Source organism: Chiloscyllium plagiosum, unplaced genomic scaffold (assembly GCF_037043375.1).
Source record: "Chiloscyllium plagiosum isolate Xiang-an unplaced genomic scaffold, Cpla_swu_hap1 HiC_scaffold_34, whole genome shotgun sequence".
In the NCBI taxonomy this organism is placed as follows: Eukaryota; Metazoa; Chordata; class Chondrichthyes; order Orectolobiformes; family Hemiscylliidae; genus Chiloscyllium; species Chiloscyllium plagiosum.
The window spans coordinates 43,402,538-43,430,391 of NW_028270172.1; the positions used below are offsets into that span (position 1 = coordinate 43,402,538).

General features: G+C 41.9%; 1 protein-coding gene across 1 annotated transcript; it reads right to left on the reverse strand.

Annotated features, from left to right (window-relative positions):
* bloc1s4 (biogenesis of lysosomal organelles complex 1 subunit 4) lies at positions 1-27,492 on the reverse strand. Its single transcript, XM_043719101.2, has 5 exons — positions 27,274-27,492; positions 21,578-21,649; positions 7,485-7,586; positions 6,165-6,299; positions 1-1,399 (listed from the first exon to the last, which is right to left on the reverse strand). Exons 1-5 carry the CDS (start codon positions 27,451-27,453, stop codon positions 1,310-1,312), a joined length of 579 nt encoding a protein of 192 aa, XP_043575036.2. The 5' UTR covers positions 27,454-27,492; the 3' UTR covers positions 1-1,309.
* Positions 27,493-27,854: the final 362 nt, after the last annotated feature.

Consider the following 27,854-nt stretch of genomic DNA (forward strand, 5'->3'; position numbering starts at 1 on the left):
TCCATTATACCTCTTTATTTAACTTCTCCAACTCTGCTGAACATAAAATCCAGCTCTTGCAATGTAACCTTGGTTACTTCTCTTTATGCAGACCATCAGTCGCCTTTCTGATTCTATCACCCGGAAGCTGTTTGGTTTATCTTGAGGTAACATTTTCCTATATCAATCCAATTTATTGCTGTTTTTGCTTACAATTGTATGATCCCATTTTCACTTAAATCAAGTCATTTTGACGGTGTAACAATTGAAAACAAGAATAAAAATCAGACTGTTGAGCACACTTCAGTCCTCAGATGTGAGCTTGCTTCCTCCAGCCCATATCTGTATTTCTCAAAGTTTGGATTTGTGAGGTACACCTTCCAATCTAAAACATTAAATTGCAAGCAATGAAAAAAATTTGTGCTTCAGTTGTAGTGTCAGGAAAAAAAAATCAATTTTATTTCACGCTGATACTGTGGTTAAGTGTTAATGCAGCCTAAATCCAAAACCATTCTCCAAACCAGGAGTTTTAGAGAATGGGTTATTTCACCTTGCTGCAGAATCTATGTAGCATCATCGACAACTCAGTTTCACCAAATTCTGATTTGCACCAATGCAAATTTAAATAATACTAACGTATCCCAATACTGACAGTGACATATTACAACCTGACTTGCTTTCAATTTTCTTTGGAAATTGAATACATCTTTTACCTTTTTTAAAAGCAAATAAACCATGCACTGTTGGGGGATACAATGTTGAACAGCAATTTAATAATTTCCAACATAAAAGAAAGTGTATAAAACCCAGTGTCTAAAGTAGTTAATTGTATAATTTCTTTTAAAAAACAAACCATTTGTTCTGCAGAAAAAAAACAGGTAATTTTTTCACCCTGCGTTTACAGAAAGTAAGTAATGGAAGCTCAATGTGTGTTTTAAGGCAAACAAAGTGCAAAAAAATGCCTTGGCATGAGAATGGATATTATATATCATTAAATCAGCAAATATCAGAGTCTCAAATTAAACTCTTGAGATCAGCATAAAAACTCATCTTTGGCAACTATAAATCTGTAGACAAATATCAATACTGTTCAAAACTGATCTGTTAGCAATATTAACTTTGTGCATATATTTAAGCAGTTTCATATCAAAAACAATATTTTGATATTAAAAAGGAAGACAAGAATGTTGGCCTCTGAGGTTTTGAACACCAGCTTGTTTCATAAAGGAAATGACTTCATTATTGAAGTGATTGACAGTGCATCCAGTAGGTTTAGGCAGGTAGGTTTCCTCCTTTGTGCTGCTATTCTTTCAATGTTATAATTCATGTGCTAAGAGTTCTGCACTGGGAAGTAATCTTCTGTCCGGAAGAGGGCTGGAGGTTCACATTTTTGCTGTTGTCTCTTAGAGAATGATGATTTCTAGAATGAGAAAAGCAAATCAGTTATGATCAGACTCGCTCTATTTTGTCCTTCAGTATAAAATTGCTTGGTCACTTTTTAAAAAAGGTCTTGATCTCAACATTGCTTTTGGGAGAACCAGTGATCTCTCTTCTACAAGTCTTCCAAGTAAGTGACTGACATATCAACAGATATGTGCACCAGCCATTTAATAATTCATGATTTGACAACTGACCAAACAAAAACCAAACCAAAAAGGTCCAGTGCCCAAATAAAAGGGTGAGCTTATTTAAATATATTAAACAAAGTTACAGCATAGTATAAATCAAGTGTGGTGTCAGGATACAGTAATATTTATTACTGAATGAGAAATCCAGAAATCTAGACTAATAACCTGGAGATAACTGTTCAAATCCCATCATGGTAGTTTGAGAATCTGACTAAATAACATTAAATCTGGATCAGTGGTAGTGACTGAAGCTAGTGGATTGTCAAAAACTGAACCAATTCCCAAATGCTCATTAGGTAAGGAAGCAGTTTGCTTTATGCTGCCTGGCCCATAAAAGTCCAAATGGAACGCGGTTGACACACAATTGCTTTCCAAGACATCCAACTGCAGCAAACAATACACCTTAAATGAATAAAGCTGGACAAAAAAAAAAAAACTTGACCTAAAAAACATCTTGAGAATAAAGTCACTTCAGCCCATTCATTTTGGGCAGTTCTGCCACTGACCAATCAAACTGGATAGTCATACTTACAGAATCACATTCATCAATCTACTCTGTCACCATCCTAGAGTTCTCCCTTTCCCACTTACAGAAGTGATGACACAGGACAGAGTGGCACTGACAATTTTCAACAATAATTTGTAACATCAAGTCAAATAAGGAAACCTTCTTCCGATTACTACCTACTCACTCGGTCAGATGAAGAATCAGTACTCTTCTGATGAACACTATCTGGAAAAAGCATTGAAGGTGGCAAAGACACAGCGTAATCTGAATGGGAGGCTTCAATGTTCATCACTGAGTAACTCCTAAGTACTACTACAGCAACTGAGCTCCGAGAAACACAGCCGTTTGACTGATCTTGCAGTAGGCACTGAGATCACCATTAGAAGTGGAAACTACTTTTACTTATACTCAAATCTGTCACAGATGCATCTGCCCATGATAATATTTGTAGGAGAGGTCACTGCACAGTCCCTGTGGAGAACACAACCCATTTTTCATACAGGTTATCCTCAATCCATCACTTGTGGTAGAAACACTGGTAAATGGGTCAACAACAGATATGCCATGAGGTATTGGAAACTATTACGTAGGATTATATTTCCACACCAACTGAAACCGCTCAGCCCAACATATACCTCACTCCTCAATGAACTTAAAATCACACAACCAAACCAAACCAGAAATGCAATGAGAAGATGAAAAAAAGGGCAAAATATGTGGAAATAACATGCAATAGAAAGAGTAAGCATTTTTTCAACCAGTGGATCAGATTGAAGTGCTGCAGTTCAAATTTAGAGGCTCAATGGTGATCCCTATACTTAACACATGAAAGCAAAGCAAAGACAATGCATTTACACATCTTCAGCCAGATCTGTTGAACTGATAGTACACTTAAGGTTCCCACCAGAGGATGGCAGTTTTCAAAGTCGATTCACTTCACGTGATAATTAAGGAACCGTTGAGCATACTGGATGACTACAAGGAATGACAACATCCTTGCTTTGGTGATTAAGACCGTGCCCCTAGCCATACCTTGAGTAAAGCTGTTCAAATACAGCTATAACAAAAGTAGAAAATTATCCAGTACATCCTGTCACAGCAGCCACATAACTACAGGGAGTAAATGTATATTTTTTAATTTATTCATTCATGGATGAGCTAGCTAAGCCCAATCCTAATTGATAGAGAACATTTCCAGGTCAATAAGTTGAGTGGGTTGATGGGAACTTGTAGGTGTTGATATTTCCATGTATGTATTGCCTTTCCCTTCTAGGTAACAGAGATTGAGGGTCTGGAAGGTGCTGTTGGAGGAGACAGTGTTACTATAGTGCACCTTGGAAACTATACACATTGCTGCCATTGTCACCTGTGCACAAAGACAGTGAACATTCTAAGTGGTGCATGAGGTGCCAATCAAGTAGGTAGCTGTGTCCTGGATGGTGTCAAACTTCTTGACTGCTTCGGAAGCTGTACTCATCTAGGCAGGAGGACAGCATTCCATTGCACTGTTGGACTGTACATCAGATGGAGGGCAGGATTTGGAGAGACAGAAAGATAGTTACTTATCACAGAACTCCAAGCTCTTGACCTGCTTTTGTATTTAAGTTGGCAGATCCAGTTCTTCTAATGGTAACCCTCAGGATACGGATAATGGAGGATCCAGCAATGGTAAACCCATTGACTGTCAAGGGATGAAGATTTGATTTTCTTCTTGTTAGAGACAGTCACATCATAAGTTTCAGGCAATGAATTTAACTTGACACTTACCCCCTTAACCCTGGGGGCATTTCACCCCCCAACTGAGGATTCCCTGCTCTCGTGATTTCTGTCACCTTCAGCGGGATGACATGACCAGACATATTCCTGTCCACTCCCGTGTCAGCATTCTGCAGGCACCATTCCCTCTGGTCCTCTCCTCCAATCCCAACACCTCTCCACACCATTGCAGAGGGTGTGGCACCTGCCTGTTTACCTCCTCATTATCCAAGGCTCCAGACACATCTTCCACGTGAAGTAACAATTTCTGTACTTCATTCAATCTAGTCCATTGCATTTACTGTTTACAGCTTGGTCTCCTCTACATTGGGAGATGAAATGCACATTGGGTGACTGCTTTGCAGAACACCAGGCTCAGTTTGTTATTAAAAAAAGTCAAGATTCCAGTTGCCTGCCACTTAAATACACTGTTTCCACACCAACATTTCTGTCGCAGGCCAGTTGCAATGCTCCAGCGAACCTCAATGCAACCTTGAAGAACAGCATCTATTTTCTGCCTAGTCCATCTTGCCATTTATTTTTGCCTTCGACACCCCTGGTCCCAGGAGTTGTTTTTAGCATAGCAAACCTATTTTCACCCACTCTCGGGCCTATCACATTACACAGGTTACTTTTGCACAGCCTACCCATTCTCTCCTTCCGAGCTATCACTTATTCAGCTTCTCTTTCTGCCCTGGCTTTTCCCCCTCTTTTGCCTACCCCTTCATATCTCTCTGGATTGTGTCTCTACCTGTGCAGTCACCTCTCCACAGCACAGCTCAGCTTCAGTATAAATATCAGTGTTGCTCGAGCTGCTTGTTGCCACACTTGGTTGAATGTGGCTTTGATGTCACTAGTGTCACTCACCTCTAGAATTCAGCTGTTTTGCTCAGGTTTGAAGTAGGGCTGCAAAGACACAGGAGCTCAGTGGCCCTGGCAGAACCCAAATTGGACATCAGAGAGCAGGTTATTGCTGAGAAGGCACTCGATAACTGATGTTTTTTGCCACTTTAAGGACAGTAACTGATGGAGGACAGTAACTGGCCAAATTGGATTTGCCCTGCTTTTTGTGCACAGGTCAGGTAAATGCCAGTGTTGTAACTGTAGTGATACAGCAATTTCTGAAGCACAAGTCTTCAGTACTCTTACAGGAATTTTGTCAGGGCCCTTAGCCTTTGCAGTATCCAGTGCCTCCAACTGTTTCTTGATATCATGAAGTAATAAAATTGGCTGAAGACTGGCACCTGTGATGCTGGGGACCACAATGATCTGTCGCAGCGTCCTCCAATCAGCATTTTTGGCTGAAGATTGCTGTGAATGCATCAGCCTATCCTTTGCACTGACGTGCTGGCTTCTTCCATCATCGAGAACGAGAATATTTGTGCTGCCTCCTCCTCCAGTGAATTGTTCAATTAGTAGGAAGCAGGTCTGCTAGGCTTAGATCTTATATGGCAGTAATGAAACATCATTTGTCTCTATCACTTGCTGATTATGCTGGATGATATTCAAAGTAATCCTTTTTGCAAGCAAGCTTCACCGGGTTGTTGCTTTATTTTCAGGTGTGCCTGATGCTGCTCCATTGAACCAGGGTTGATTCCCCTGGCTTGATGGTAACGATTGAGAGGGAGATAAACCAGTCCAAAAGATTTTATATTTTTTTGTACAATGATTCTGCTGTTGTTGGTGGTTTACAGAGCCTCAGATGCCCAGTGTGAAATCTGTCCTACTGGGCGCACATCACTCAGGCTATTCTCAAATGCTAAAGTGGGACTGTCTCTTCACAAGGATTATGTGGTGGTCAGTCTTACAGATACTGTCATGAACAGACCCATCTGCAGCAGGCAGATTGGTGAGGAGATCAAATATGTTTTCCCACTTTTTGATTCCCTCACCACTTGCTGCAGTCACAGTTCAGCAGCTGTGTCCTATAGGACTTGACCAGTTTGAACAGTTGTGCTGCAGAGCCATTTTTGTTGGTGCACATTGAAATCCCCCAACCAGACTACATTCTGCACACTTACCACCCTCAGTGCTTGTTTAATGTGGAGGAAAACGGATTCATCAGCTGACAATCAATGGTTTCATGGCTGTCATTAGATTCTTAATTCCAGAGTTTTGTTTTAATGGAATTCAAAACCTGGATCCCCAGAACATTAGCCGAGTTTCAGGATTGGCTAATGCTGTATAGATAATATCAGTAGGCATTGTTAACTTCAAAAGAATGGGATAAAGTAGTTAACCACAATACGCTATGAATTTTTATATTAAAAAGAAAAAAAAGAAACAATACTCACATTAAGGAATGCTGGAGAGCCGATTGAGTTCCAGATTTTTCTAAATGCACTGGGAAAGCTTCCAACTTCGGCTTCAGCTTGTGTCACTTGATTATCTAGAACACATACATTTTGTCCAACCATCTTGACAAAGGCCTGTCATTTACAAACAGCATATGGTTAGTTAAATATACACCTGATTGCATTTTTGTAGTTTTGAGAGCTTTCTTTGAAAAGGAGTTTCACCTGCGACTCACAAAAATTTTGCTGCTTGCATCTGGTTGTCCTCTTTCATTCTGGCATTGTACAAACATTTGTACAAGTATTAAGCTTCAAGTTTATTCCCCCCTTCAAATTAATGTTTTGCTGGAGAACAGTTCTACAAATGCTCTTCCGTTTAAATAACCATTGTCTGTGAACTTAGAATCTAAACTATTAACCAGTGAGGGCATTATATAGCATGGTCTAATCAAACCTATTTCCAACATGCACAAAGGTACTTCTTCAATAATGGTTTACAAGCATAATGGTGACTTAGCTGATTATTTTCTATTTCTAATTAAGTTTAGAATACATTTTGAGCACCTTTATTCTCAAAGTTGGGTGGCAGTTTAGGTACAGCACCAGAGACCTTCCTGATGTGTGTACATACACACACACACACACACAGTCATTTAACAGCATGTTCCTCTCATCTTTCAATACAAGTGCAGATTCCCTTTTATTGAAAATTTATTAAGCAGGATTAATAGGCACTTTAAGAGTTGTTATAAAACATCAAAGCAAAAAAAGATTTTTTTTCTCAGATTAGACTTCGTTGCTGTGTCTAAGTCGCAAACAGGTTTTGATAGAACTAACATTAAACTGTCCTGTTTAAATCGGTCAACAGAACAGCCAATAAACTGGAGTTACAGGTGTAACTGGCAAAATAACCTGGAGAGATGAAGAAAACTTTAGTTTTATTTTAGAAATACAGCGAGCTGTCGTGAGCTTGGGTGGTTGGGGAAGGAGCTTCAATAGGATTTACTCAAATAGAGATATATATTATACCAGAAAAGGAAAAGGTTTGCAGATCTATAGCAAAGTGTCAAGGAACTGGAGTAGTTAAGTTTTTTCAATTGTTGAATGATTCCAAGTTGATAGCATACAGAATAATATGAAATTTTACACAGGAAATTATAAAGATAAGCACCTATGTCCACATTTCCAATGAAAATTGTTAATAGGAAGACCACATTGCAACAAGATGTTTGTTATAAATAATTACATTAAGCTTTTGAATGACAACTTTTTCATTGTTATCACAAAGCAACTGTCCAAACAATAATACAAATAGCCCACCTCTAATTTATCAATCTTGTTGTATAATTGCTTCATTTCATCTGCTTTCGCATGGATTTCAGGGATATTTTCATTCATTATCTGAGAAGAATCATTTCGAATCTACAGCAGAAAACATTTTAACCCATGAAGTGAATTGTGAAATCTGCAATGCAATGTTCCAGTAAGTCTTTCAAAAACATTATCTTGTATTTTTAAAATAAGGTATAAACTCAAACTACAGCCAATCTAACGTTGGTGGTGGGAAATCTTTCAGACACGATAATTCAGAATATTATTCAGCATGAATGGTCACTGGTTATTTAACAAACTTGACAGAAGTATTAAGACCACTATTTTCCTTGATCTACATTAATGACCTAGACTCAAATGCCCAGGGCACAATTTCCAAATTTTGGAGCAGTTACCGCAAAACTTAAACATATGAACCATGAGAATAATGGACTTCAAGACGACAAATTGGTGGTGGAACAAGCGACAGGAAGATGATTAAATCTAATACAGAGAATTGTGAAGCGACGCATTTTGTTGAAAGGAGATAATATGAAATAAAAGATACAATTCAAAAGGGGATGCAGCAGCAGAGAACTTGGCACATATGTGCATAAATTGTTGAAGTTGGTTTAGCAGGTTAAGCAAGGGTTAAAACGGAAAAGGAACTTCTGGATTTTATAACAGACATAGCACAGAGCAATTAACTTATTACAAACCTTTCTAAGACTCTTGTAGGCTCAACTGGAAGATTGATTAATTCTAGGCACTGCACATTTAGGAAATATGCAAAGGCCTTGGAGGAGGCAGAAAAGAATTTCCAAGAATACAAACAAACATTCAACCCTCTGAGCTTGCTCCACCATTCCATGAGATCAAGACTGATAAGACTGTGGTCTCAGTTCCACATTCTGACCTACCCAGATAACCCCCGACTTTCGTCAAGAATCTACCTCTGCCTTAAAAATATTTAATGACTCTGCCTCCACTCCTCTTTGAGTGTGCTAAAATACTCTCAATAGTCAATAGTTTTCTCATCTTTATCTTAAATGAATGACATTTTAAAATTCTGTCCTGAGGTACTACTACTTCCCCAGGATCTTCCATGTTTCAGTGAGATCATTTTTTATTCTTCTAAACTCACTGGATATAGGCCCAACCTTTCCAAGATCTCCAATCCCAGTAATCAGTCAAATGAATCGTCTCTGAACTATTTCTAACATTCATATCCTCTTAAATAAAGGACACCAGAATTATACACTGGATTCTAAATATGATCTCACCAATGCTCTATATAACAGCAGGAAAACATCCATAATTTTAACTAATGTTCCATCTGCAATAAATGGCAGTATTCCATTTGCCTTCCTCATCTCGTGATGTACCTGCATATTAACTTGGTGATTCATGTACCATGACATTGCGATACAAAGGAATCAGGGTTCTGTAATTAAATAATCCACTACATTATTATTTTGGCAAAGTGGTAAAGTTCACAATCACAGTCCAGCTCAAATGTTTGCGCACTCACTTAACTAATCCATATCCCTTTAGACTTATCTTCCAATTAATTTAGAAATCATATTTGGTTCCCTCATCCAAATCATTAACAGAAAATTGTAAGTAGTGAAGATGCCAGCACTAAGTTTAAACAGGAAATTCTAGACAGGATGCTCCTAATGACTGGGGAACCCAGAACCAGGGTCATAATTGAAAGGATACGAGGCGGCCATTGAGGACAAGAGGCGAGAAGAAATACCTTCACCTGAAAAGAGTAGCCTTTGGAATTCTCTACCAAAGCAAGCAGCTATACCTAAACATTGATTTTGTTTTAAGAGGGAGATTTATGGTTGCTATGGCTAAAGAAATTAGAGGATAATGGGCAAAAGCAGAACCGGGTATTAAGTAGGATGATCAGCCACAATCATATTGAATAGATGAGCAGCTCGAAGGGCTGAATGGTCTATTTGTGATCCTATTTTCAATGTTTCTATAAAAGCTTCAGCACTCCCCTCCACACTGGTCAACCTGGAAATGACTAAATTTTTCCTATTGTTTCCTGATAGCGAACCAATCCTCTATCCATCCAAATAGGTTATCGCCTGAACCATCAGCACATTACTGATTGTGTCAAAGATTACTGACACAAATGTCACAATCCTTCTGTAAACCTAAATGCAGGAATTTCCAATGGCCAGCTAGTAGTTTCTGCACTGCAGACTGGAGGTTCGCATTGGAACCCTGCAGAAGCTCAGATGTGACAAACCCAAACGATTTGTGCAAAGATTTGAAGATTCTGATGAGCAACGTCCCTGTACCTGGGACACCCTGAAAGTAGCCTCTTAAAATCAAAGATTTTAAAAATGGTTCTTGCAGTTCAGTTATTCGAGAAGAGGTAAAAAATTTAAAAATCGAGTCTAACACCTGGGTACCTAATAAATTGATTCCTAACTTCACTATACCTCCCCCAGACCCCTTATGCCCCCGGACTCTGATCCAACATTCCATTTGCCCTGGGACCTGACACCCCTAGAGGTCAAACTCACCACCCAGCTGAGCTACCCTAAGCATTCAGTGACCTGCCATGCTTTCCAGCTTGCATCATAGTACCCACCTACCTGACACCTGACCCACCTCACACCCTGACACACTACAACTGGCACTTTAACCTCACACTTAGCTAACATACTTATCTTTCACAGGAGCTCTCAAAGTGGTTGTCAGTGCTGCTGGATATTTTTAAGTGGCAGAAAACAGTAACCAGTGCTGTGAAAAAGGAGCCATTGGTTTGCCTTCCTTTGGCTATCCTACAGTACAAGGACAGTTGGATTGGAAGCACATTCTACATTTTTTACAGAATCTGCTTTTGGTATCTCATGCAAGAAACATGGAGTTCTTTCTTAATGTAAAGAAGTTTGAGCAGTGTGGCAATCTGAGTATGATTGCCACTCCTTGAAAACCCAGCCACTTAAGTTCAGTACATCCACAGATTCCCTTTAATTTTTACATTTCAGTTTCTGACAAGACCTACCTCAGTAAATAAATTCTGCTTTTGGCTAACACCCTGTCCAGCGATGTGTAGAGTAAGGGGATTAGATGTAGGAAATGCAGGGTTACAGGGGTGGGATGCTTTTCAGAGGGTCAGTGTGAACTCCATGGGCCCCAATGGCCCGCTTCCACATTGTAGGGATTCTAGAGAGTAATAGTCAGACTGGAGGCCTGTGACTAGTGACGTACCTCAGGGGTTGGTGCTGGGCCCATTGCTGTTTGTTGTCTATATCCATGATTTGGATGAGAATTACAAGGCAGGATTACTGAGTTTGCAGATGACACTAAAATAGGTGGTATCATACACAGTGAGGACGGTTATCAGAAATTGCAACAGGACCTTGATCAGCTGGGGAAGTTGGCTGAGAAATGGCAAATGAAGTTTAATATAGATGTGTGAGGTCTTGCATTTTGGAAAGTCAAATCAAGGTAGGAGTTTCATGGTGAATGGTAGGGCCTTAAGGAGTGTAGTGGAACAGAGGGGCCCTAGAGTTCAGGTGGACTGTTCTCTGAAAGGGCAGCGAAAGTGGCTTTTGGCACACTGCCCTTAATCAGTCAGGGCATTGGATATAGAAGTTGGGAAGTTGTGTTGCAGGTATACAGGACATTGGTGAGCCATACTTGAGTATTGTTCAGATTTGGTCACCTTGCTATCGGAAGGACATTATTAAACTTGAAATTGTGCAGAAGAAAATCAACAAAGGATGCGGCCAGGGCACAAGCTAAGACTCTTGTCTTTAGGGTAGGAGACTGATGGGGGGGGGGGGAAGAATCTAAAAGAAGTGTAAAAGATCATGAAAGGCATGGATTGGATGAATGATCTCCATCTTTTTCCCCAGGGTTGGGGACAATTGAGGACTAGAGGGCAGTTTAAAGTTAGAGGGGAAATAATAAAAGGAAACCAGAGGGGCAAGTTTTTTTTTTGAAAACAGAGGGTGGTACGCATATGGAATGAGTTGCCAGTGGAAGTGGTTGAGGCTGGTACATTAACAACATTTAAAAGGCAATTGGACAAATACATGAATAGGAAAGATATGGTCAAGTGCAGGAAAATGGGATTCAGTGGCCTGTAGGTTTTCTGCTTTCCGTCTTCATCCTTTAAGGAACAGAGGAGCCACATTTGCTAATTTCTAATCTGATGGAACCTTCTCAGAATCTAGGGAATTTTGTGTCTTTTAAGACACTAGTCTGAAGTCTATCAGAGCGAGGGGACTTCTCAACTTTTGGTTTGGTAAAGCTGTCCATAGATTCATTACCCTCAAGAAATTCATCTTCATCTGTCTTACACAGACAACCCTAGACATTCCCACAAGGAGAATCAATGTCTCTGCTGTGACAGTACTGTGTCTTTAAGAGATTTGGTCTGTGCTGTTTCACTTGGAGAGAGGTGTTGCCACAGTGGTGTGGAATGTCTGCTTCAAAAACAGTGGGTAAAAAGCTCTGAGCTCAGAATGTGTGTTTTTTTAAAAAGTGACACAAAAAAGTGTGGGGATTTAAGATGGCGGCGACCCAGTAGGTCAGAGTTTGCTGAGCTCCGCACAGGACCCAGACAAAGTGGGGCACATACCCTCCCTTCACCTTTTAAATTGATAAAAATATTCTTTCCCAGCTGCTCTAGCCATTTTGCATGAAACTTGAGCAGTTTGGTGTATTTTAAAATGACCAAAGGCAAAGGAACACGGAGCTCACACGGAGCCCCCCTACCCTGGCAGCAACAGCAGCACCCGCAGCCGCCCAGGGGGACTTAACCTCCAGAGGTGAGCCTGGTCTTGGAGTTTGTAAAACTCCGAGAGAAGATCAATGCATCGATGGAGGAGACCTGGGCCAGGTGGAACAGATCTCAGTCACATTACAGAAGCATGACCTGGAGATCCAGAGCCTCTGGCAGTGTGTCGGAGGGGCGGAGCAATGGGCAACAGAAATTCGAGGTCGTTGGAAGAATATCGGTTGCTGGGCCTTCCCGAACGGGAGGAAGGAGGCCAGCTTGTTAATTTTCTGGAGCAATGGCTCCCACAACTGCTGAGGCTGGAGTCTGAGATAGGCCGGGTGCGGGTCGAGTGGGCCCACCAGGTCGCAGTGCACATGCCCGGATCGGACCAGCGCCCCGACACGGTCCTAATGTGACTCCAGCATTACACAGAGAAACAAATGAGCACTGGGGAACTGCCAAGGCCTACGTGCGGGGCTTAATTATTTCTTATTTTGCAATCCAGAAACAACAGAGGGGAGAACAACAATGTTTGCTCGAGGCTCGCCTGAAGGCAACTGAGTCAGCGTATGTTGATCGGCCCTCCATTACTAAATTACAGCGGATTACAGCCCTCAGGACTACTTTGAATTCTACACTTAAACAGCAAAGAGGGAGATACTATTCGAGTATGGCAACAAGCCGGCAGGTATCTTGCATACCTTGCCAGAAAGAAGGCGGCTTCCCAATCTATTACATCTATTAGAGAAGGTGCTAGTACTTTGACTTGTGATCTAAAAGGATCAATGCAGCATTTAGAAAGTTCTATTTTGAGCTGTGTCAGTCAGAGAGCTGTGAGGATAAAGTAAGGAAGATGGAGTCTTTTTTTTTTAAAGAACCTGGACCTCTCGGGCGTAAGCTTGGAGCAGGTGTCTCTTTTGAATGCCCCCCTGAATTTCAGGAAGTGCAGGTGGTGGTGAGGCAGCTCCAGAGTGGTAAAGTGCCCGGGCCAGATGGAGTTCAGACTGAGTTTTATAAAGAGTTTACAGATGAACCGGCCAGACCAGTTATAGACATGTACAACTACTCATTTAGTCAGGGTAGTCTCCCGCCCTCCCTGAGAAAAGCAAATATCGCTCATCCTCAAGAAAGGGAAGCCCCAGATGACTCTACTTCTTACAGGACTATATTCTTTCCGGGTGCCCCCTCAATGTCTTTATGTCTTGAAACGGTTAAAGGTAGATAAATCCCCAGGACCTGATCAGGTGTACCATTGAACCCTGTGGGAAGCTAGAGAAGTGATTGCTGGGCCTCTTGCTGAGATATGTGTATCATCGATAGTCACAAGTGAGGTGCTGGAAGACTGGAGGTTGGCAAACGTGGTGCCTCTGTTTAAGGAGGGCGGTAAAGACAAGCCAGGGAGCTATAGACCGGTGAGCCTGACCTCGGTGGTGGGCAAGTTGTTGGAGGGAATTCTGAGGGACAGGATGTACATGTATTTGGAAAGGCAAGGACTGATTAGAGATAGTCAACATGACTTTGTGCGTGGGAAATCATGTCTCACAAACTTGATTGAGTTTTTTGAAGAAGTAACAAAGAAGATTGATGAGGGCAGAGCAGTAGATGTGATCTATATGGACTTCAGTAAGGCGTTCGACAAGGTTCCCCATGGGACACTGATTAGCAAGGTTAGATCTCATGGAATGCAGGGAGAACTAGCCATTTGGATACAGAACTGGCTCAAAGGTAGAGGACAGAGGGTGGTGGTGGAGGGTTGTTTTTCAGACTGGAGGCCTGTGACCAGTGGAGTGCCACAAGGATCAGTGCTGGGCCCTCTACTTTTTGTCATTTACATACATGATTTGGATGCGAGCATAAGAGATACAGTTAGTAAGTTTGCAGATGACACCAAAATTGGAGGTGTAGTGGACAGTGAAGAGGGTTATCTCAGATTACAACAGGATCTGGACCAGATAGGCCAATGGGCTGAGAAGTGGCAGATGGAGTTTAATTCAGATAAATGTGAGGTACTGCATTTTGGGAAAGCAAATCTTAGCAGGACTTATACACTTAATGGTAAGGTCCTAGGAGTGTTGTTGAACAAAGAGACCTTGTACGTTCATAGCTCCTTGAAAGTGGAGTCGCAGGTAGATAGGATAGTGAAGAAGACGATTGGTATGCTTTCCTTTATTGGTCAGAGTATTGAGTACAGGAGTTGGGAGGTCATGTTGCGGCTGGACAGGATGTTGGTTAGGCCACTGTTGGAATATTGTGTGCAATTTTGGTCTCCTTCCTATCGGAAAGATGTTGTGAAACTTGAAAGGATTCACAAAAGATTTACAAGGATGTTAGAGGATCTGAGCTACAGGGAGAGGCTGAACAGGCTGGGGCTGTTTTCCCTGGAGGCTGAGGGGTAACCTTATAGAGGTTTACAAAATTATGAGGGACAGGGATAGGGTAAATAGACAAAATCTTTTCCCTGGGGTCGGGGAGCCCAGAACTAGAGGGCATAGGTTTAGGGTGAGAGGAGAAAGACATAAAAGAGACCTGAGGGGCAATTCTTTCACACAGAGGGTGATACATGTATGGAATGAGCTGCCAGATGATGTGGTGGAGGCTGGTACAATTGCAACATTTAAGAGGCATTTGGATGGGTATATGAATAGGAAGGGTTTGGAGGGATATGGGCTGGGTGATGGCAGGTGGGACTAGATTTGGTTGGGATATCTGGTCGGCATGGACAGGTTGGACCGAAGGGTCTGTTTCCATGCTGTACACCTCTAAGACTCTATGAATGTGGACTTTAAAATTCTGTCAAAAATGCTGGCATTAAGATTGGAGAGGGTATTGCCATTTTTCATAAAAGAGGATCAGACGGGGTTTATTAAGTGTCGCAGATCTACTAATAATATCAGAAGGGTGCTAAATATGGTACAAGTCTGCCAGCAAAGAGCAATACCGGGCTTGGTCTAGACGCAAAGAAAGCATTTGATTGGATGGAATGGCTGTACTTTTTTATACCATGAAGTTATTTGGCCTTGGAGAGGTTTTTACCAAATGGGTCGCAGTGTATATACTGACCCGAAAGCGGTGGTGATTACTAATGGCATAAAATCAGATAGTTTTAGTGTTGGCAGAGGTTGTCATCAAGGGTGCCCTCTTTCGCCACTATTATTTACACTAGTGACCGAACTGCTGGTGGAAGTCACCCAAACAGACCCCAGTATAACGGCCCCGGAGGTAGGATCAGGCAGGCATAAAATTACACTGTACGCAGATGACGTCCTTCTTTCCTTAACCAATCCATTGACATCTGTGCCCCGCTTAATACAAGTGGTTAATTTGGTATGTTTTCAGGATACAAAATTAATTTTATGAAATCAGAGGCCATGCCGCTAGGAGGTCTTACCAGAATATCCAACCTTGCGGATGAAACCCGCTTCCCCTTCTGGTGGTCACAGGGAGGTTTTCTCTATTTAGATATTTTTATACCCCGGCATTTGATCAGTTATATAAAGCTAACTACATGCATCTGTTGGAAAAAAGAAGGCAGGACCTTCAGTGCTGGAAGATTTCCCGATATCCTGGTTAGGAAGAAAAGCTCTGGTCAAGATGAATGCTCTCTCTCACCTATTATACCCCATGAGATGGCTTCCGAGGCAAGCGCTGTGTGGGCTTTATGGTTAGCTCAGTTCCTTTGTTTGGCATCATGGACGGCCTCCTACCAAATTAGATAAATTGCAGCTCTCACAAGAAAGGGCTGGGGGGGGGGGGGGGGCGGTTCTAGATTTCCCGGAGTTTAGGAAGTACCAACTGAGCTCTCTGCTATCATATGTGGCTGTTTGTACATCACGAGAGACCCAATCAATACGGTTGGATATCGAGGCTTCCCAGGCAAAATGCCCCTCATCAACCTATTGCTTATGGATAAGATGAGAACCATCATGGATCATTGTAAAAGCCTGATTGTCTTAAACACAATCAAAGCTTGGAGGATGATCCGACAGGGTGAGGGTGATCTACAAAAAACCTCCCACTTCCCTCCTATAGTGGGAATGTTGACATTTCAGCCAGGCTCGGATAGACGCTGGCTTTAAACTTTTGGAGTCCAGAGGAATCTCCTGCTTGGGAGATCTATTCGATGGGGTGTCATGATGTCCTTCGATAAGTTACATCAGAAGTTCAGGTTACCTAGCAAGGATCTCTTAATATTTTCAAGTATGAGACTTCATACAAAAGACCACATTGATGGCTAATCCTTATAAATCGGTTATGGAGAGGAGAAGTGTGCTTTGGTCAGTGGGTGCCCTCTGGGTCAGTCCTCTCTATCACTCGCTAGGTAATAATGTATCGAAGGACATAGAATGGCTATATAAAACCTGGACTCAAGAATTGGGGGTGGAAATCTCCTCAGAGATGTGGGAGGACATTTGTGAAAATGCCAGGAAGATCTATCTGTAACAGAACTCAAAGCTATTCAATTGAAGATACTTGATAGGGCCCATAGGGCATCAGAGCGGCTTGCAATGTTTAAGATAGGGCACATTGGGGACACTCCCAAGTGTAAAACAGAAGTTGGTACTCTCACTCATTGTTTGTGGACATGCCACAAGATCCACAGATACAGGGACAACGTAGTGAATGCCTTGGCAAAGATCTTGGGAACAGAGATTGGGTTGGATCTGGTATCTCTCCTTTTGGGTTTTCCAAATTTTCCTTCTCTAGATGCACAAGGGAAGAAACGGTTTACTATACTCTCCTTTTGTGTGCGGAACATCTTAGTAAGCTGGGTATAGGACAGGACTCTCAAACTGGCATAGGATAACTATGGAACACATTCCCCTGACTTCCTTTCGAATATGTTGCATCAAAAAAAAAGATATTGTTTTACTGAAAATGGTGGCCCTTTTTGAGCGATATCGATGCAGATTATCCGCCATATTACTCTAGGGCCTTTGTCTAGTCGTGAGAATGATGCCTGTCGGTTCAGGGGCCGCTGGGAAGAAGAATCCCGTATATAGTATGGGTCTGCTTACTGTTGCTCCCATTGGTGAGCAACTACAATGAGAATGCGTTGAGTGTCATAATTTTATTGAATGTAAATTAAACTAACTTGTTATGACGTGACCTTATAGAGGTTTACAAAATTATGAGGGACATGGATAGGGTAAATAGGCAAAGTCTTTTCCCTGGGGTCGGGGAGTCCAGAACTAGAGGGCATAGGCTTAGGGTGAGGGGGGGAAAAAGATATAAAAGAGACCTAAGAGGCAACTTTTTCACACAGAGGGTGGTACGTGTATGGAATGAGCTGCCAGAGGATGTGGTGGAGGCTGGTACAATTGCGACATTTAAGAGGCATTTGAATAGGTATATGAATAGGAAGGATTTGGAGGGATATGGGCTGGGTGCTGGCAGGTGCAACTAGATTGGGTTGAGATATCTGGTCGGCATGGACGGGTTGGACCGAAGAGTCTGTTTCCATGCTGTACATCTCTATGACTCTATGACTATGACTTGATATAATTCTATTTTGAATTTTGTTTTGGGGTTAGTTATTTACCATATTGTAGTTTTTTTTCTAATATTTTATTCTGTGTTTTGGTAGTTTGTAGATTAGATTTTATTTTTTTTTAAATTTATATTGTTGTTGCTGTTATATTGTAAAGTGGTTATACTATTTTGTATTAATTTTGTAATTTTGTTTAAAAAACCCAAAAACCTTTTTCTCAATAAAAACATTTATTAAAAAAAAACACAAAAGCAGCAGGCGTTGATGGAGTCAGGCTCTCAGACCAGGGTTTTAGTTTAGCTTTAAGTTGGGTGTTTGGAGCTGGCTGGTGAAGGTCATCAACACAGCACTCTCTCTGCTGCAAGATTGTTTATTTTGGTGCTCCTTTCTTCTGGACTGAAAGGGAGATAGCACGAGGAAAATTTGTTTTGCTGAATTTGCCTTTGCCAAGGGTACTTGAGATGGTGCTATATTGGAAGAGTTGATGGTTAGTTGTTTAATATTATTTTTAAAGTATTTCAATACAGTTAAAATTAAGCTAATTCTTTTTGTTTGTATTTTAATTGTGTTGTAAGATTAAAGTGTTTTGCTTGAAGTCTAGTAGTGGACCAATCAAATCACATCTGAAAGACAGGGCCTTATACTTACCTTTAAAAGTTAGGGTCTCTGTTATCTCTGATATATGTTGAGGGGATTTGGTCTGGTTCATAACACATCTGTCCTGTTAAGCTTGCCAAGAACTCATACTCCCATACAGAAAATGGCTCATACATGGAATGAACTGCCAGAGGAAGTGGTAGATACAGATAGTTACAACATTTAAAAGACATTCAAACAGGCACATAAATAGGAAAGGTTTAGAGGGATGTGGGCCAAACAGAGTCAAGTAGAGCAACTTTAGTTTTGGAAACTTGGTCAGCATGATTGAGCTGGTCTGATGGGTTTATTTCCATGCCATATGACTACTAGCCAATTTCCAGTCCTCCGGCACCTCATGTGGTTAAAGATGATACAAGTATTTATTTTAGCAGCCCTGCAACTTCCTCTCCAACTGCCCACAATGTCCTGGGATATATTTGGTCAGGTCCTGGAGATGTATCCACCTTTACGTTTTCTAAGACCTCCAGCACTTCCTCTTCTGTAAATGTGCACTCTGTTATCAAAACATCAATATTTGTTTCCAAGTTCTCTAGCCTCCATTTCGTTCTCTACAGGAAAAACTGAAAATATTCATTTAATATCTGTCCTAAGGTTCAACAAAGATGACCCCTTTGATATTTAAGGACCCCATTCTCTCTAGCTACCCTTAAAATGTACTAGAATATCTTTATCTTACCTGCCAAAGGTACCTCATATCCCTGTGTATGTGATTTTTTTTATTCTTGACTAGAATCTCTTTATTCATGCATTGTTCTCTAATCCTACCACCCTTACCTTTCACTCTAACAGGAACATAATACCTCTGAATTCTCATTATCACACTTTTGAAAGCCTCCCACTGGCGAGTCTCCCCTTTACCTGCCAATAGTCTAAGCCAATCAACTTTTGCAAGTTCTATCGCATACATTAAAAATTTACCTTACTCAAATTAAAAATTGGAACTTTAAACAAGGCTCATCCTTTTCCATTATTATTTTAAAACTAATAGAATTAGGATCACTAGTCTCAAATTGTTCCTCTACTAACAATGCAGTCATTTGCCCTGCCTTATTTTCCAAGAGAAAAATCAAGAGAAGTTTTGCTCCTTCTCTAGTAGAAACAAATACATATTGATTAAAAAACTACTCTGAACACACAAATTCCTCACCATCCAAATCCTAAACACAATGATAGTCCCAGTCAATGTTTGGAAAATTAAAATCCCCTATTACACCCTTATTATTCTGACATATATCTTTAATATTTTCACATATTTGATCCTTAATTTCCACTCTGACCATTGGGGGACTTATAGTACAATCCCATCAAGGTGATCATCCCATTCTTATTTTTAATACAACCAAATATTTTGGCTGGACGATCCCTCAAATATGCTAATTAGAGTAGTAATATTTCCCTTAAAACGCTACTATCCCTCTTCTCTTACCTCCCTCTCTCCCTCCCAGCATGTAAAACCCGGAACATGGAGCTGCCAGTCCCACCCTTCCCTCAGCCAAGTTTCTGTAAAAACTGTGATATCCCAGTCCCATGTTCCAATACAAGCCAAGTTCATCAGCCTTACTTGTAAGACCTCTTGCATAGAAATAAATGCAGTTTAATTCTTCAGAGTTAGCTTGTTCTGTCTTTTCTAATTAACTTGCTCTTTTCTGATTCAGAACCATCCTCATCTGTCTTTAATTTTCACTGCTACTTAGGAACTCCCGATCCTACCACCCCCAAACACTAATAGTTTACAGGCTCCCGAAGTAGAACTAATTAATCTCCCCAGGCAGGGGTTCCTTTCTAAATCAGGTGAAACCCATTTCTTTTGAAAAGGGATTTTCTACTCCAGAGATCCCAATGATCCAATAATCTGAACATTGCACTAGTATTTCAGCCATTGACTTATCTGCCCTATCCTTCTATTTCTTCCTTATTAGAACTTTGCACTGGAGTAAACCAGAGATTACTATTTGAGACTTTTTAAAACCTTCTACTTAGCCCCTTGTATTCACTCTGCAAAACCTTAACCTTTTCCCAAACTAAGTCATTCCTACCAACGTGTACAATAACTTCTGGCTTCTCACTCTCCCTTTTGACAATATACTTCAAACATTGAGACATCCTTAACCCTGGCACCAGGAGAATCCCCTATAACAATTATTCTTTTGAACCTTGACATACTCTGCTTAACACAAGGTTAATTCTTAGTGCCCAAGATCTGACTGCCACTTCTATTTTCATCTGAGTCCCTATCCCCTTCCAAAGTACCTAAAATGGAATATCTGTTTGAGGGGGTAATAGTCACAGGGGACTCCTGAGCTACCTTACCTTTGCTGACAGTCACCCATCTGGCTGATTCTGCTGAGTAATCACTTCTCTAAATCTACTAGTCATCACACTGTCGCTTGAATGCCCTCAGTGATATTAAGCCTAGAAAAGAAGCTCACAATTACACCATATATATGAAAATAAACTGCCATTCCTTAGCCACAGATTTTAATCTTGAATCGTGCAAAAGATTTTAAAAAAATTAAACATACAAATCTTAAAAAAATCAAGCACTTAGTTGAAACAACTGGAAAAAGCCTCAACTCCTACAACTGTCAGCTTTCAATCTCCTGATTAAAATAAATTTCTCACTTAGGGGATCATCTAGTGAGGCTGTACAGGTGGAACTGAGAAAGGGGTGATCAATTTGATGGAATTGGATTCTAAGGGCTCTAATCACTAGTCTAGCAGGAACCCCTGAGCTATAGTGGCTTAACATTACCAACTCGTTTCATGGTCTTACCTAGCCTCTACGATGGAATGACCTCCCGTGTGGTAACCACGTTACAATTCTCGAGTGCACTCATGATTCATCAACTTGGTACTTCAGTATCCTGCATCAGACACTTGCAAAAGTTCACACCTGTTTTTGGACCCCAGCTGTGAATTTGAATCAGGTTGGTTGGACAACTAGGTGACTGCTGTTTGGAAGTGGAGAATTCACTCAAGGAACAAATACAACCAAAATCATCCCAGCTTGTAAAAGAGAGAAAAAAAAAATCACACACTGACTAATTACTCCTGAAACAGCATTGACAAGTCTACAGAGAAGCCAAAAGAGAATGCTTCCATCCTCTTGTCCCTGAGTATTCAGCTCAAAAGGCAACCCTTTAACAAAAAAAAAAGGAGGGAACATAGAGGGGGCACAGATAAGATATGACTACTTACCATGTCCAACATCCCACAGAATTCATCGACTCTAGTGAGCATTTCTTCTAAACTTTGTTCCAATTGTTGAATCTGTGATACAAATAGGTCAAACTGAAGCTTGTCATAATAAAGTAATAAATTTTACTAACAGAAGGCCAAATAAAGTCTGAGTCATTATTCAAGGGCTCTAATCACTAGTCTAGCAGGTACTCCTGAGCTACAGTGACTTAACAGTACCAACTCGTTTCATGGTCTCTGCTACCGTTCTGAGTCTTTCAATTTCTCTCAAAATATTGATAAGCCAATAGTGGAAATAAGCTTGGGGCCGAGGACATGGAGGTCCTGGGCCTCCTTCACTGCCACTCCCTCACCACCAGACGCCTGGAGGAAGAATGCCTCATCTTCCGCCTCGGAACACTTCAACCCCAGGGCATCAATGTGGACTTCAATAGTTTCCTCATTTCCCCTTCCCCCACCTTACCCAAACTTCCAGCTTAGCACTGTCCCCATGACTTGTCCGGACTTGTCCTACCTGCCTATCTCCTTTTCCACCTATCCACTCCACCCTCTCCTCCCTGACCTATCACCTTCATCCCCTCCCCCACTCACCCATTGTACTCTATGCTACTTTCTCCCCACCCCCACCAGCTTATCTCTCCACGCTTCAGGCTCACTGTCTTTATTCCTAATGAAGGGCTTTTGCCCAAAACGTCGATTTCGCTGCTCCTTGGATGCTGCCTGAACTGCTGTGCTCTTCCAGCACCACTACTACAAGACTAAGCAGATTAGAAAAAAGATAACTAGCGTCTATATGGGTATGATATACAAGAGTTCAGAATAATTTCTGGGTTATGAATAAGCTGTATTAACAGGGCCATCCACACCAGAACAGAGCCAGGACCTACATTCCTGTGGATAGTTTAACTAGCTCTCTTGGTGAACTGCAAACTAATATGGTAAAGGGAGCAATGGACAGATTTCGAAGGAAAAGTAAACTTAAATGGGCACAGATAGTATGAAGCTCACAAGATGGCAAGAGAAACCAGAAAAGAATGCAGCAATAACAGGAGAAAGTTATCAAATCAATCCAATAAAAAGACACAGACTTTTGTTTAGATAGTTTTTCATTGCCATGAGGAGTCAGTTGGCCCTGTATTTACCTATCACTAACTAAGATCATGGGTAACCTGAATATGCCAGTTTCCTCCCTGAACTCCTCCTCCACCAACACCTTTGCCCACATCAGCTCAAATGTGGGCATGGAAACCTTCTGCTAATTACCTTTCACATTCCCCAATTAGTTGATGAATCAGTGCTCAATTTTGAACACCATTTGGAAGAAATACTGAGAATGGCAAGGACTCAGTATGTGCTACTTCATCACTAATTTCCGAGCAGAGACTTGGAAAACCAATCAAAAATCTGTCCCATTTTGAATATCCAGTGACCCAGCCTGCATTGCTTCCTGGGAAGAGAATTCTAAACACCAACGAACTTATGAGAAAAGAAATTCCTCATTACTTTATGAGCTGCCAGAGGATGTGGTGGAGGCTTTTACAATTGCAACATTTAAGAGACATTTGGATGGGTATATGAATAGGAAGGGTTTGGAGGGATACGGGCCAGGTGCTGGCAGGTGGGACTAGATTAGGTTGGGATATCTGGTCTGCATTTACAGGTAGGACCGAAGGGTCTGTTTCCATGCTGTACATCTCTATGACTCTGATTTTAAATGAGAGACCTATTATTTTGAAACTGACAGCACAGCATTCAATACTATCTCCAGTTTGCTTTTTTTCGCCCCCCAATGTGCAGTCCTCTAAGGTCAGTGGTTCCATTTCTGTGGAGGAATGTGGCAGCATGCCAGCTGGTGTCCACAGAACCTTGGAGTGGCTGTGCGATTGCACAGCTGAGAGGGAACACCGATGGCAATCCCTCTGGTGTCACTCTTTACCCTTCTGCTCAAACCCTAGAACAGATGGTGTAGTGGCAGTCTCACTGAACTAATCCAGAGACCCAGGTAATGCCCTGGGGTCCTGGGTTTGAATATCACAACACCATGAAATTTAAATTAACAAAATATTAAATTCAAGTCTCATGTGAGTATTTAACCAGTCAGCTGTCATAAAACAACTCACCTCACTCACTAATGTTGTTTAGGAAAATCTGCATCCTTACCCGGTTTGGCTTGTAACTCCAGAGCAACAATAATGCAATTTCTGTCTTAACAGCCCTTTGAAACAATCAATAAACCACTTGTTGGAACAATACCAAAGTGTCAAAAGGAATTTAACTGGATGGATCACCTAGCATTAACTCAGACAACATTGACCCTGTGAAGTCCTCCATGCCAACATCTGTGCACCAGTGTCAGAATTGGGACAGCAGTATCACAGACTAGTCAAGCAATAGCACCTGACCGACAATGTACGAGATAGCACTGTCATCAAGTATGCCCAATCCACTAACAGGACAGGACAATACTGCAGAGGAGGCAGCACAGTAGCACACAATAAAAAGCAAGCCACCTTTAATGTTGAGACTTCATGGGGTTCAGAGTCAATATCAGCTCAAATGTGGGCATGGAAACCTTCTGCTAATTACCTTTCACGTTCCCCAATTAGTTGATGAATCAGTACTCAATTCTGAACACCATTTGGAAGAAATACTGAGAATGGCAAGGACTCGGTATGTGCTACTTCATCACTAATTTCCGAGCAGAGACCTGGAAAACCAAAGCAAAAAACTCATTTAGGGCTTCCCCTATCTGCTCAGGCTCCACGCACAAGTTCCCTCGGCCCTATCTTCTCCCTGATCATTCTCTTATTCCTCACGTATGAGTGGGTTCTTCCGAATCCTTCTTGCCAAGCCTTTTTCGTGACCCCTCCTGGCTCTCCTCAGTCCATTTCTGAGCTCCTTTCTAGCAAGCCTGTAATCCTCTAAAGCTGGGCTAGATCCTAGTTTCCTCCACCTTATGTAAGCTGCCTGCTTCCTTTTGTCGAGAAACTCCTCTGTTCTCATCATCCAAGGTTCCTTAATCTTACCCCTTCTTACCTGTCTCAGAGGAACAAATTTGTGCATCACTCGCAACAACTGCTCAAATAGTCTCCACGGGACACAGCAGACATTTCTGTGGAACAATTGATCCCAGTCTGTACTTCCCAACTCCTGTCTGATAGGATCATAATTTCCTTTTCCCCAATTAAATATCTTCCCTCGGTAACTGCTCCTTTCCCTCTCCAAGGTTATGGTAAACGTGAGGCAGTTGTGATCACAGTCAAAGCGTTCTCCCACTGAGATCTGACACCTGTCCTGGCTCACTGCCGAACACCAAATCAAAAATGGCCTCTCCCCTCGTTGGTCTGTCTACATACTGGTAAGGAAACCTTCCTGAACACACCTGACAAAAACAGCTCCATTCAATCCACCTGCACTTGGGGGTTCCAAATCGATATTGGGAAAGTTGAAATCCCCCATAACAACAACCCTGCTACATCTGCATTTTTCCAGAATATGCTCACCTATGAGTTCTTCAATCTTTCTACTGCTATTAGGTGGTCTGTAGAAAACCCCCAATGCGGTGGCTGTTCCCATTGTTATGGACCAGAACAAACCCCCTCAAAATATAATTGAGATAGCCTTAAACCTAACTTTCTTATTTTGAAGGAAACTGCCAGATATTGCACTCCAGATGCAATTCAATTGGTCAAGCTACCAGATTTGAAACAAAAGGCACTTCATTCATCCACTACAGTTAAAATACAACAAATAATATTGGAATAATTTAACCACCAGATAAGTCAATACAATAATAGATTATTTAACTACTAAATAGGAACCACTCCAATGTAGTAGCATCCCATAAACACACTTGACAAAGGCAAATTTAGAAAAGCAGATTACCTCACATACAACTCTAGTGCCATGAAAAGAACTCCCAGCTTTTAGCTGTAACAGTGGGGGAAAAAAAAACAGCTTCCACACCCAACTTCAAAAGATACTAGCAACTGCTACTAATGAAGAACTAAAAAAAAAAATTGGTTCGATGGGTGCAAGACTTCACCATTCATACTGCTTCTGCTGTTTCAACTTGGGGGAGAAAACCAAGGCCTCACAAGCTATTTACTCTTGTGGCTCTGCTCAGCAACTCTCTCAACCTTTCTTCATAAAAACAACCCAGGACAACATACCTCTTAAAGCCATACAACAACACATTTGTCAACCACTGATGGACCCCATTCAGAGCTACTGATTCTTTCAGACTAGCCTTATCAATTAGGCCAAGTGGTGCTCTCTCTCTCTGGGCACCATCTCCATCTATTATTTACTCATCCCCTAACCCCTATCTTCAGCACATTTATAGACCTTTTCCTAGCCGCAAACCGTTTTGAAGGAGGATCACTGGACCAAAAATGTTAACTGTGCTTTTACTCCTAAAAGGTACTGCCAAACATGCTGGACTTTTCCAAGTTTAAAAAAAAATCACAACACCAGCTTATAGTTCAACAGGTTTATTTGGAAGCACTGGCTTTCAGAGCACTGCTCCTTCATCAGGTGGTTTAGATTAGATTAGATTACTTACAGTATGGAAACAGGCCCTTCGGCCCAACAAGTCCACACTGCCCCGCCGAAGCGCAACCCACCCATACCCCTACATTTACCCTTACCTAACACTACGGGCAATTTAGCATGGCCAATTCACCTGACCTGCACATCTTTGGACTGTGGGAGGAAACCGGAGCACCCGGAGGAAACCCACGCAGACACGGGGAGAACGTGCAAACTCCACACAGTCAGTCGCCTGAGGCGGGAATTGAACCCGGGTCTCTGGCGCTGTGAGGCAGCAGTGCTAACTACTGCGCCACCGTGCCGCCCGGTTGTGGAGTATAAGTTCGTAAGACAGAATTCATAGCAAAAGTTTACAGTGTGATGTAACTGAAGTTATATTGAAAAAGACCTGGATTGCTTGTCTTTTTCAATATATAATTTCAGTTACACTAAACTTTTGCTACAAATTTTGTGTCTTATGATCTTATACTCCACAACCATCTGATGAAGGAGCAGCACTCAAAGCTAGTGCTTCCAAATAAACCTTTTGGACAATAACCTGATGTTGTGTGATTATTAACTTTGTACATCCCAGTCCAAAACCAGCATCTCCAAATCATGATTTTTCCCAGCACTCTGTTTTCAACAACAGCAGACGTTTTGTCAAAGGACTCTATTTTCAGGGGTGGTCTTAGAAGTTTGATAGATTTAGGGAAGAAAATCCATAATTTTAAAAAAAATGTATCACCATTGGATAAGGGGTTGAACTAAGTGACAGAACATTTACTTGGACACATGGGAGAAGAGTTTTAAAAAGGAGGTGTTGAAAAATAATTTTGATCTGTAAACGAAAGGGGCGATAGGAACACAGCAGAATCAAACCAAAAAAAAAATCACACTCTAAAATATTAACTCCTCTTTATAGACATTTAACTGACGTACATCCACGTTACTGTTCAGTAGTACTAGACTAGTTAGATCTAGTTACATGCACTATTCCTTTGCTAGTTTCCTCAGTTTTGCATGCAGCATCTAAGCTGTAATTTTCCTGGGGGAAGTGAATTCAGACAGGCAGAGAATCTCAGGTCCCCTCCCGTGAGGCCGGTAAAACCCAACCCTCTCTATCCATTTACTTTACCAGGCCCTGTCCGGCCCAGGCTACTCACCTCCGCTTGGGCTGTAGCTGTTAAATAACTCGAATAGCAGCTCGCCGTGTTCCATAGCAACGCCTCCTGCTCAGACTCCGCACCGGCCTCCACAGGGCACGCTGTCCCGTCCTCACACTGTTGCTGCACAATCCCACACGGAGCGGCTTCACTCAAACCCTGAGGCCCCTCTTCCTCCATCGCCTGGAGTCAACCGCCAACCCGAGCCCGTGCCTGGGCCTAGGCACACCCCATACTTGACCGCAGGACCGCCCCCCTAGGCAGATCCCCATCGCGCCTCCTGGCTCTGGGCCCAACTCTGACCCCGCCCCCAACACGGGTCCCCATCGCGCCTCCCCTGGCTCTGGGCCCAACACTGACCCCGCCCCAAACAGACCCCGCCCCAAACAGACCCCGCCCCAAACATTGATCCCGCCCTAAACACTAACCCCGCCCTAAACGGACCCCGCCCCAAACAGACCCCGCCCTAATTTCTGACCCCGCCTCAAACAGTTCTCCGCACTGAGCGCTGTCTGTACCACTGGCTCCGCCCTACTACACTGACCCCGCCTCCTTCGCTGCCTCGTTGTCAACGCCCCATC